This window comes from Phragmites australis, chromosome 9, assembly GCF_958298935.1.
Source record: "Phragmites australis chromosome 9, lpPhrAust1.1, whole genome shotgun sequence".
Classification (NCBI taxonomy): Eukaryota; Viridiplantae; Streptophyta; class Magnoliopsida; order Poales; family Poaceae; genus Phragmites; species Phragmites australis.
Window position 1 is genome coordinate 5,272,172 of NC_084929.1, and position 12,547 is coordinate 5,284,718.

Consider the following 12,547-nt stretch of genomic DNA (forward strand, 5'->3'; position numbering starts at 1 on the left):
CGGCGAAGCTGACCTGGAGAGGATCAAGTGTGCTACTACCGAAGAAACCTGGAGATGCTTACCATCCGATCTCTCACCAAAATCGCTCTCTGAAGCTGCTCACCAAAATGCTCGATCACTACAAGGTTGCAGCGTCAGATTCCTCGCTTGGGTTACGATGAACAGACGGGCTTCTTCATCCGTGGGAGATCGATCTCTGAGAACTTCATCCTTACTACAGAGCTTGTTCAATGAGCATGCAGATTATATTCCACAGGCAAGAAGTCGTTGCATGCGTGTTCTTGACATTGTTGTTAGCCAGAATTATTTCACCCTCTACACGCAGTACAAAGTATGACTATATATTATGGAGTCATCCACTTTTTTCTTGCTTCTTTGTTTTTCGCTATATTTTTCCCATCACATGTAAACACTTCACTTGTACAACTATTATAGATCACCAATGTTATTTTGCAGTGCGACAAATTATATAATATGATCAGATGAGAAGCGTATCCGAGTAGGAGTCCTCGCAGAGGACAAAGTTGAAGATTCTACATCTTCACAGATTATTGTTTCTTGCCTTTGTATCTTCCAAATTCATGTGTACCACAATAGGAGTCATTGCCAATGTTTGTTTCTGTGATGACTCGCACATTTGTGTATTAAAGAGTCCAGTAAGATCCATCGGTCATGGTTTGTTAAGAAACTAAATCATGAGCCTGATGTTTTGCTTTTCTTTTTAGGGATTTCTAGTATATTTTTTCATGAAGCACTATATTAGATTAATGTGGAGATTCTAGAGGAGCCTCTAATTAGTAGATATGAAGATATGTTTTACTTTTTGGAATTTGTTTAGATGACTTTTTGTTTTCACTGTAAGTTAGTTATGTGCGTATATCTGTCACAAAAATAATTGCTACAGGGAAAATATAAAAAATGTTGCGACTAATTTTTAAGTGATTAAAACCATCTTATTTTTCAATAACCATCTTATTAGTATCTTGTGTCAAACCCATAAGTAGGTGCATGTTGACCCAAGAACCAAGATGGTGAGTGAAGAATAAGTTGGTTTCAAGCACTGGAAAATTAAGAAAACTATAAAATACACACATATGCATTGAAACACATTGAACAAACACACATGGAGTATACCAGAAAGAGGTACATGGAATATATACCAAAAAGAGGCATATGTACTATAAGGACATGTGTCAAAAGGAACAGCCAACAAGAAGCGTAACAGTAAATATGCACACATTTGTACCTTTGCATATAAGAATTTTCACTGAGATGCTTCCACTTTCACACCCATTGGATACATAAATATATTCTTCTATGATTGTCTTAGGATATAAATTCTTCTCAAACATGTGTTTCATCCTGCGACAAATGTCACTACAAGAAAGAAACATCATAATATATTAAACTTTCTTTTTCAGTCCAGCTACCTATAACCAATGTATTAGTCACACTATCATGCGTTGAAATATACTTGATATATTAGAATATATTAAACTTCCTTTTTCAGTCCAGCTACCTATAGCCAATGTATTAGTCACACTATCGTGTGTTGAAATATACTTGATGGGCAATTTCCACAAACCTCCATGACAGTCTTCAAGCACTTGTTATATCCCTCTTGTTTTGCCTAATCTGACTATGTGAATTCTTGTTAGTGAAACAAGTTTCCATTGTGCGAAATCTTGGTAGTGATTTTCAATTTTTACAGTGGATTGTTGTCTAGCATTTTCCATTATGGAATAGGAAGAAATATCAATTGGGTTGTTTTCGGACCCTTTATTGATTGGACACTTTGTCTTGAGTTCATTTATTTCATAGAAATCTTCTTGTAGTCTTAATTAAAGGAATGCCATTAAAGTCAGTGTGCCTAATCTTGGTGTCCCTGATCTTGCAAACATCACTTGTTGGATGAGCTATGCAACTTAGATAGGTATACAGAGAACTAGGAAGTACAACATCACAAATTGAAACTTGAACATGTTAAGACAGCTAAAACATTTATGTACTTCACTCTTGTAAAAAAAAGAATAACAGAGTCTTATCAAAATACTCTCAAGATATAACCATTCATATAATCAAGTTTTGTAATGTAGCCTCTCCATAACATGCACAAACAAGATATATATCTAGCATTCAAAGGCAACATATCAAATCCATCAGAAGCTTGTAGCTCAACATGTTCAAGTTTCAAATGGTAGTTAACAATTTCATATTTACATGTTTTCTTGCATATTTCAGCTTAACATGTATCCTATAAAACTCTCAGCAGGACCACTCAAGCAGGCATGAATTTCTTGCATAGTTCTTTAAAAACTGTTTTCACATCACAACAACATTTCTTCTTCGATATGTGATCAGCTGCATGAAAAAATATCTATTTAGATAGATATTCAAAGAGAAAACAAGTAGCAAGCTTTGTCATTCTCTGTCAATGACGGGATCATACTTTCAAAATGACTAAAGGTCAAACCAACCTCTGGTTAATCTGTTTTACCCTTTGTACATTGAAACATTATGTGAGCTAAACATTCTAAAGGAGAGAATTGATATCAGTTTTAGCCATGAAATAACTTGTGAATTTATACGTGGAATCATAATAGCCTTTCACATCTAAAGGTTATCTCTTCCCTTTCCAAAAACCAAAAAAATCATGTTGATTACAGTTGGATATGGAAGAACAATGTCAAGACCTTGAAATATTAGGCATTAGTTTAGTGTTTGGGGATGGATTGTGGTGTGATCTAAGAATAGGAAGAAAAATAACTAAAGATTATATACATAGTAGCCATGGGTGTCAGATTCTCATAACTGAAGTACGCATCGAGTTCTCTTAACGCGAAAGGGTATCAAATCATCTAAGCTTTCCACCTAACATAGCTAGCATGATAAGTGTGCCTAAATAGCTGAATTCTACTATAAACCATATTTCCTACTAATAATTCTCTCTTTTCTCCTTCTATCATCATATTGTTTCATTCTTTGCCTGAGTTGCATCCATATTCTCCTTAATAGATTGAGTTATGGACTGCCTTTGTTGCAAGTTGTCTATAGCCTTTCATTTGGTACTCGGGTAACAACACTTTTGTAATTTGGCTATAGCCTTTCATCCTTCTTCTTCACTAATATGACTAGTAAAGAATATAGACTTATAGTTTCTGAATTGAGAAACAGGAATATTAATGCTTCCATAACATCCCTTTGGCAGTGAGGGGAGGGTCTTATATTAACTGGCTTACCACTTGGTGTTAAAGGTATGCTATGATCAATTGGCATGTTTGCTGCGGCAGCTCAGTGAGTTCCTAAAAGACATCCTCGTACCTTTGTAATAGTTCCTTTACATTATCTGGTGTAGGTTCATATGTCAAAGAGTGAATCTTTCTTGCAAAACACGTACTACTCCCCCTACAATACCCTTGCGTAACAACTTGTTGAGTTTACTAATATCCATCAAGCAACCATTCCCAGGTTTAGATCCTTGGGATACAATGCTTTTAATTCCATCCTTCGTAATAAACACTCCCTTGTTTTAAGGTTCAGAGTCGTAGGACTATGGTGACACATCATGTCTCTTCTCAAAATCATACCATAACCCTTTAAGGACAGTATTCTGCAGTTAGATACAAAATGAGTGATCTAGATACAAAAAGTGGCTAGAAATTACACATCTAGTTTTTCATATCTAAAATTTATAACTATTTTTTCAGCATCTAAACGGATTAAAATAGAAAAGTGTTCAATTACAAAGTTGTAGATATCATCGACGGGTACAATTTTCATATAATAATCATATCCATCCGAGATCATATGAAAAAAGTTATAATTTTTTCTTTGAATGACACGTTGGCCCACTGACACGTTGGCATGCGGAGTGCAGATAGGTCCCTAGTTGGTACTCCGCATACCGACAGATACCTTTTCTGCAAATATCGGATTTTGGATATTATTTTTACAATTTTCCAATAAAATAATTTTATTTCAAAAAAATCCTTCACAGAAGACGCAGGTAAACATGAAATCCGGAACAAGCCCGTAGCATTAGGAAAGATATAGGGGAGATAACGTACATTCTTTGTTATGCACGGTATTACATGCAAATTGCTGATTGCCTAATCGCAAAAGAAACTTGACAACTCAAACCTACATGGATGAGCATTCCTTCCTATGATGAAGTCGAGATCTGACAACAGTATAAGCAGCAAGGCCAAATTCATGTTCCTGCTACTACAGGCCACTTGCGACTTGACAAATTGTAATCTTTGTATGGTTCTTATAGGCGCACATTGGTCTTATAAGCTTTGTAACTTTCTCTGCCAGAAGGCCAGAGGTACATATATGAGTAGCATCCCGTGAAATACATTCAGAGCGTACGGCTCATCTAGCACAGCAAATTCATGCTAAATTACGCACATGATCATTTTAATTTTCATATCGAATTTTGGCTCGGTGCACTAATGTGATTGTACCAAATTGTACTTACACGATGGCTCGGTACATACAAAGCTCATACTGCATTTTTACAAAAAAATCTAGTGCTTAAGAAGAACCAACCTTTTAATGCTGTCGCGAATTCGTAGTTTGTGCTACTTTATCCGGATGAGATTGAATTTGGTTAAGTTGCTAGGATTCAGACCTTCGTTTTTAGTACATGTCCTTCAAAGTCGGAATCCTTTCTCTATAGGATTGTGATAGTAATACTTGTTGCACACCTCTCCAAGTAGTAGTTAATAGGATAATGGTAGAAATGACCGTTTACAAAAGGAGCTACTTTCCTCAAATAGGTCATTCATTCTTTCAACAATTTCTTCTTTGACACTGCAAATTCTTATGTCCCTTATATACCATACATTGTCCCATTGAGATGTGGGTCCAGAACCACATTGTCAAGGACACGAACAAGAATTTAGCAAAATTACAGTGCAAATAAGAAACTTATTCTTAAAAAGATTTGCCTCCATTATGGTGAAGTGTTCAGAACTTTCAGGTTGAAGATCAAAGTCTTAGTTTCAGGGCCTAATTTGTGAGGCTAGGTGACCGATCCCACCTCTGTCGCGTCACTAAGACCATCTCCAACGGTTTCCCTTCAGGGACCAAAATCCCTTCACGACGGGATTTTCGTTCCTTTCAGTGCTCCAACGGTTTCCCTTCACGGTTTCCGTCACGACGGGATTCCCAGAGTCATTCCCTTCAGGACGGGATTCTCTCTCCTTTCCCTTCGCAATTCCCCTCGAGGGGAAGCTGTTGGAGATGAGAGGAAATAAAGGGAATGAGAACGGGGAAAAGAATCGGAAAGGGAACGAAATGAAAGGAATATGGTTGGAGATAGTCTAAGGGATCTTCTCCTTCCCCTTCCTCCTCTCCCTCCTTCACCCCTCCTCGGCACATATGTCAAGCCACCAAACCCTGCTAGGCGGCCCTTCCACCACCTGACTAACACAGAGCGATTTTTCAAAACACTGATTCAAGCTAAAGAGTAAATATTCTGAAAAATGCAAGCAATGCCCATGTTCCAACCATGCTTTCATGTTATACTGCATAACTGATTCAGATATGGATTAGCAATCATAAAATCTGTTATGTAAAAGAAGCTACAATTGTTAGTACAATGTTGAAACTTCACAGAAAACAGAAGTAAACATGAAATCTGAAAGAAGCTCAAAGCATTAGGAAAGATATAGAGGAGATAACGCACATTCTTTATCATACACAGCGTTACTTGCAAATTTCCGATTGCCTGCTTCGCAAAGAACAACTTAATAACTCAACCTACATGGATGAGCATTCCTTCCTATTATGAACTCCAGACCTGAAAGCAGTCAAAGCAGCACGGCCAATTTCAACGCTAAAAACATGTTCCTACAACAGTTACAGTATTCAGTATGCACAAACTGAAAGATAAAAGAGCGTAGATGTTGGTTATCCATGAAAATGTAAAATGAGTGAATGAACAGGCCACGAATTCATAAAAGGCGGTCGGACTTTCCAGTTTCTAATGTGTTCAAATTTACATGAGGGAAGTATTGACCCCCCAAATTATCCATTCCTTCCTACACAAGATATCAGAGGAGCAATACATTGTGTTTGTCTCTGAATATAGTACATAAGGTTCCTCTACAAATTTGATTATGAACTATGCCCATAGAGCTAATATTGACATAGAAGCAGATCCAAGCACCAAAGCAATGTAAGAGGCCTTCTTCAGTTTTAGGGATGCTGACATCATCTTGTTATGGAAAAAATCAAGAGAAATAAGATCGACAAGCGCCATATAAATAAGGATTCCAGCAGAAAGTGAACCAAGAATCCCTTCCATTATTAAGGCGTTTGGACTGCTGTCGTCATAGCCAGTCATATGGAAGACTGCCATTCCAAGCAGTATTCCCAATGGTGTTGTCACTGAGAACATTATGCACATGTAACCAACTGTTGCCATCCCAAAACCAGCCTGAGAGAAATAGACAAGTATGTATTCAGTGATTCAGTCATCCATGTCGAACACAAGAATGCATAAGTGGTGTTTACAAGCTATTACAAATTACAAAGAAAAACAGCTGAAGCAGTTCTTGATATGTTTCTAACAATTAATGAAGAGATGATATACTAGGATATGGAGCTAGGAAATGGTGAGGTATGCAACTGAAATTATTCTAAAGGAATAGTGTCATCCAAAGTTATGAGCTATGAATAGGACTATTTAACAAAGTCGCATACTAAATGGCTGTTCCAGGTGGTAGCTTTATTGGGTTCATTATGCTTTATCAACTGAGAAAAAAATTGCACTAGTGCCCCTGCTAAAACTGGACAACACATCACTCTTGAATCAATTTGCTGTTGCCCTTTCCATGCAGCCTACATCGGTGTGAATCCTAGTGTTCAAGCATGTCTTCCAACCTCTTTAATTTACTTTTCCATTAACTTGAAAACTGCTTTATGGAATTGCCCTCCAACAAGACACCACTAAACCAAAAGGATTTCACAGTCTTAACGCTACTGTTCTGTCGCTCCTCCTTCATCTGTAGACCGTAACACATCAACCACATTTTCTTCAATAGTGGCATACTGGCATGAGGACAAAAGGTAAATATTGTGCAAATGTGGATAAACAATGACGTGGACGAACTTAATTTGATGGGAAAAAGATCTTCAAGTAACTAATGAGGAGATGCTATACTAATATACAAAGTCAGGAAGTTGTAAGGTATGCAACTGGAAATTACTCTAAAGGAGTAGTGGCATCTAAAGTTATGAGTAATTATTTAACAAAGGGACTTACTAAATGGATGTTCCAGGTGGTGGCCTTATTTGGTACATTATGCTTTATTAACTGAGAAAAATATAGGAATTGCCCCTGCTAAAACTGGACACATCACTTTAGATTCAATTTGCTGTTGTATTTTCCATGCACCCTTCATCTGTATGAATCCCAACGTTTGGGCATACCTTGCATTGCAACCACTTTACTTTACTTTTTCATTAAAATGCCAAATTGCTTTCTCGAATTGCCATCTAACAAGATACCACCAAACCAAAAAGGACTTTAAAGTCCTAGTGCTATTGTTCTGTCACTCTTCCTTAGTGCATAACACATAAACCTTGTTTTCTTCTAGTGGCACAAGGACAATAGGTACACATTATGCGAACGTGGATAAAAATTGGCGTGGGAGAAGGATCCTCAAAGACAGTTTGGCCTCCATGGGTTTAGGTAATGCAAAAAGTTCATGCTTCTAGATTTTCCCTGCTGAATAAATGCAATAATGGCACAAAAAAAGTTCTAGCTGATTGTGGTGCACAACAGGGATCCTTCCACCAAGAATCATTATAAACTCCAAGTTATGCAAAGGGTTCGGAGGAATACAAGGGGCTTCACAAATTGTATTCAACTACAAATATTCCCCACCTAACAAAGTGGTATGTGCCAGACATCGCAACTCTGAATAAAAAATGGATGACAAGTTTAATGTAAGACAGACAAATCAACCATTTAAATCAATAATAGGAGGGAATGATCCCTTGTCCTGTCTGTATTAATCATTGTATCAGACATCAAAATAGGTAGTTAATAACATTGTACAATCCCCACATAAAAATATGGCTTGAAGTCAATCATACCCTCTTTTTCAATGAAACCAAACCAATCAGTCAAATCATATAATATCCACCTTACTGCAATATGAAAGAGAACACTGATATCACATATTCAAGTAAGCTGAGAACTCCTGAGTTTCTATACTACCAAAACTAAATTCGCAGCGGAATTCACAAAACAAGCAAAACTAACTATGGAGCTAAATAGCAATCATGTTTCTACAATGCTTTAAAATCACAAGTTCTTGCAACACTACCGAATCAACAACCTGAGGAAACACGATCACGTTAAGAATAATTCCACACACAATACAACAAATTGAGACATAGGTTTCACTCTCACCTGTGCTATGCAACCGCCAAGGCCCATACCCTCGAACACCTGGTGGAAGGATAGCGCAACAACAAGCGGTCGGATTGCGCAGACATCCTGCGACATTCCCATGGTTACCCCAATGATAACCGAGTGGAACACTATCCCAATTTCCAGCACCTTGGACACCATCTTCTGCTTGTTCCTCGCCTCCTCCTCCTCCCCCTCCCCTACCTCCACCACCTCATGCCCACCGCCATGGCATCCGGCACCGACGACCGCGACCTCGTCGCTGCACACCAATGCGGCCCCTTTCTTGGCTCCGAAGAGCGCCACGTCGTCCCTGTCCGGGTCGCCGCCGTTCCTGGCGGCGTGCAGCGCCGGGTCCTCGCGGTCAGCGTCCAAGAAAGCGCGTTTCTTGGGGCTCATTTCGCCGGTGAGCTCGAAGACGGGGGATTTCTTGGGGATAGGGGCGTAGTTCTGGTGCTCGTTGGCCTCGCCGGCGTGGCCGTGGGCTTCGAGGTGGGAGGAGGCGGAGAGGTCGACGAGCAGCGCGAGCAGCGCACCGACGAGGGTGAAGAGCCCCGCGAAGGGGAAGTCCCGCCAGGGCCTGCGCGACGCGACGGCGCAGTCGGCGAGCGCGGCGTGAGCGTCGGGGAGCACGTGGACGAGCGAGGTGGAGAGGATGACCCCCGCGGCGTAGCACTTGACGAGGAGCAGGCCCCGCGCGTAGCCCTCGCGCCCCCGGAACGCCCGCGTGAGCGCGACGGGGAGGCAAATGCCGACGGCGCTGGCGACGAGGATGGCGAGCAGGGAGCCCGTCTTGAGCCGCGCCGCCGCCGCACCGTCGCGGCAGACCCTGGAGAAGGTGGTGTCGCCGGCGGGGAGGCAGCCGGCGCCGGACATGTCGGTGGCGGTGGGATATGAAATTGACAAAAAAATTCCCTGGAAGACCGGGACGGAGCAGGGGCGCGTTGTGCTCTCGAGTCTCGAGTCTGGGTTTTGTGGAATTTAGTGGATAGTGAGGGTACTCGAGTCTGGGTTTTGTGGAATTTAGTGGATAGTGGGGGAGAAGTGCTAGCCGTATAGCAGTGTTAAAATAGAATTGGTATGGATAGAAGGATAGTCTATAGGTAGAATAGAATGATTAATTCGACTGATTCTGTTGTGATCTTTTCATGTATATATGTATATTGCTATATAAATAGATGATATCCCTAGGGATTTCTTACCGTAAATAGCTTCTCCAACCTAGCAATAGAGCCAAAAAAAATCTCATCTACTCTCACCGTCATGGTCATGTCCCTCACCTCGAGCAATCAGCTCTCTAGCAACTCTGGTGTGCTTGTCACTAGCCACCCTCTGCAGATTTTATCCACTAACCTCATCACCATTCGTCTTGACCGTACCAATTTCCTCCTCTGTAAGACTCAAGTGGTGCAGGTGCTCTCCAACCAAAATCTCCATAGCTATCTCGATGGTTCCGTGATTACGTCAGCTCAAACTATAGCCGAGGGGACTAGCGATGCCGTCTTGCAGAAGCCTAACCCGGAGTATCTTCGGTAGTGGCAGCAAGATCAAAGTGTGCTCGACACACTGCTCTCCTCCATGACAGAGGATATCATTGACTAGATAATCGGTCATACCACTTCCGTCCATGTGTGGAGTGCCCTCAATGTTATGTTCTCGATACAGAACAGGGAGAGCATCCGTCAAATTCGGTTACAACTATCCAAGCTGAAGAAGAAGAAGAAGAAGGACATAAGTGTCGCTGAATACTTTCACAAGATGAAGGGCTTCGCACGACACCATGGTAACCATTGAACACCCCTTGTCTGATGATGAGTTGATCTCCTACATCCTCACTGGCCTCGGGCCGTAGGACGATGCCCTCATGGCATCTCTTATCGTGGACAACACTGTAGTAAGCCTCAACAATTTTTACACGTATCTTCTCTCGTACGAAGTCATGCAGGAGTAACACGTCTTGTCCAAAGACTTTGGCTACACTACTTTTGTGAATGTTGTCTCTCACCATGGTGATGGCAACAACAGAACTCCTCGCCCCCATAATAGCAATGACAGTCATGGGGGTAGGCGTGGAGGACGGGGATGTGGTCGTGGCCACGCATTGACCAAAGTGCCATATTTGTGGCATCTTTGGACATGAGGCGCTGAAGTGTCGTCAACGCTTCAATCACGACTATAAGGTAGACGATTATCGTTTTGGCAACTCCGTGACTGCCAAACACGTCGACCTCTCCGCTGGTGGGCAATTAGGGTGTGTTTGGTTAAAGTGCAGTGTTAGATGAGATATGGTCATCCATATTTTGTTGGATAGGATGATTAAATTTCTTGTTTGGTAGTATGAATAGGGAGATCTGATTTCTTATTTGGTTGGCCAGATTAAACTTGGATGGGTTAGCTAAAATTTATGGGACCCGCTTATTATATATTTATTTTTTATCAAAATATTATCATGCAAGATCTTATTTTTGTTGATTTAATTATAATAAATATAATGATACAATTGAATCACAAATCAGATAAACAGTTTAGAAGATAATATCATTTAAAACGTGCTAAAAAAAGTGCATTTACTCTGACCAACCAGAATAGGCCATATTAATAGGGACAAAGCTCATTCAGAACAAGGATGACTCATCCAGCATTTTTTTGCGAATGGGTTTATCCAGCATCTAGGAGAATATTCCTCGAAGGTGCCCCCCTATCCATGCCTACCCTTGAACCAAACACCTTCGAAAATTGGATAATATCCCTCGAACCAAACACACCCTTAAGCACACCCCAATTGTCCAGGCCTCCACCTCACCAGGTCGCAGGCCTAGCCCTAGAGAGGGGCAAGTGGGACGATCGCCCCAGGTCCCCCAAACCCAGAGGTCCTCCCATATAGATATACATGTATACTACTTATGACCTAGCAAAGTACAACAGTCCAAATTCTAATCGACTGGCAACCGCAGTTATATGATCGTGCGTGGGCTTTGACCTTTGGCTGGCCCAAAAGAAACAACTTTGCTGCTTTGGTTCCTTCACAGTATGTTAGCAACAGTCCAAATTAGTAATCCTCTTGCGCGCTGAGAAGTCGATGAGATCACTTCCTCTCGTGCAATCCTGTCTACTTCGTTCGACGGTGATCGGATTCCGCGACGGACACAGAGACTCAGTGTAAGCCGTAAGGGCCCTAATCGGTGACTCAACGACTTGGCGATCGGCGTTCGCCATTTGTAGACCCCAATTCGTCTATTTTCATGCCCTTTTTTCCTCCTAAAACGAACTTATGCCTAACGCCTAATCTGATGCATGATCATCTTCCTCCAGTTATCCCAACCTAAGCTTTAAGGTTGCCCGCCCATTGCAGATTATAGTAAGCCATCAATTGAAGGGTTAAGGAAACAAATTCTCGCGAGTTCCACGTGATAATTGATAAGATTTATTTAAGTTGATTCGGTGCTTTTATAGCTTTGCACTAGTTTTCAAGTGCTAATGTATTTTCTTTTTCAATTTTTCACACATTCTTGATATCATGTCTTCTAGAAAGAATGCACCTGACAACGAAAAAAGGAGTTGAAAGAAGCTTTTCAATGTTGAGATTATTGAAGAACTATTTAAGATCCACAATTTCTCAAAGAAGATTAAATGCTTTGTCAACTTTATGTATTAAGAAGAAATTATTGGATGAGATTAATATTGATACCATCATCAATGATTTCGTATCTAGAAATGTTAGAAGAAATTGTTTAAGATAATCTCTAGAAAATATTTAAGGTGAACGTTATATTTTTAATATGTTTTAAGTGTTTATCAAAAATAATTTTTAATACACTAAATATTATCTTTACAATTTATATATTAATTAATTTTTTATATTTCAATTCAATATGGTCTGTTTTTTGTTTCGTCAGGTTCCATGCTGGTGAACTGCCGTGTATTAAAAAAATAGCAGGGGAGCTCCGCCAATGCTGGCCCGTATCTCCGAACAAAACTGGAGCATGCAGCACAACAACAATGTCACCATGGAGAAGAATTCAGCTGCTGCTGCTGTCGAGGGGAGTACTTTCGAGCACAGGTTTGCAATACTGAATAGCATCGTGGAGGAGCCGGAGCGTATCAACGAGCGAGAGCTCG

At 40.5% G+C, this 12,547-nt stretch overlaps 1 protein-coding gene across 1 annotated transcript; it reads right to left on the reverse strand.

Annotated features, from left to right (window-relative positions):
- Window positions 1-5,739: 5,739 nt before the first annotated feature.
- Window positions 5,740-9,432, reverse strand: LOC133928520 (zinc transporter 6-like). The gene is made up of 2 exons (XM_062374873.1): window positions 8,429-9,432; window positions 5,740-6,445 (listed from the first exon to the last, which is right to left on the reverse strand). The coding sequence occupies exons 1-2, from the start codon at window positions 9,302-9,304 to the stop codon at window positions 6,131-6,133; spliced, it is 1,191 nt and encodes a 396-aa protein (XP_062230857.1). The 5' UTR covers window positions 9,305-9,432; the 3' UTR covers window positions 5,740-6,130.
- Window positions 9,433-12,547: the final 3,115 nt, after the last annotated feature.

What these genes read in the sequence shown, in the direction of transcription:
- LOC133928520 (XM_062374873.1), bottom strand. Translation starts at nt 9,304, where the DNA reads ATGTCCGGCGCCGGCTGCCTCCCCGCCGGCGACACCACCTTCTCCAGG. An exon ending in TTGGCGGTTGCATAGCACAG is followed by an intron (nt 6,446 to 8,428) that starts GTGAGAGTGAAA and finishes TATTTCTCTCAG; the next exon opens with GCTGGTTTTGGGATGGCAAC.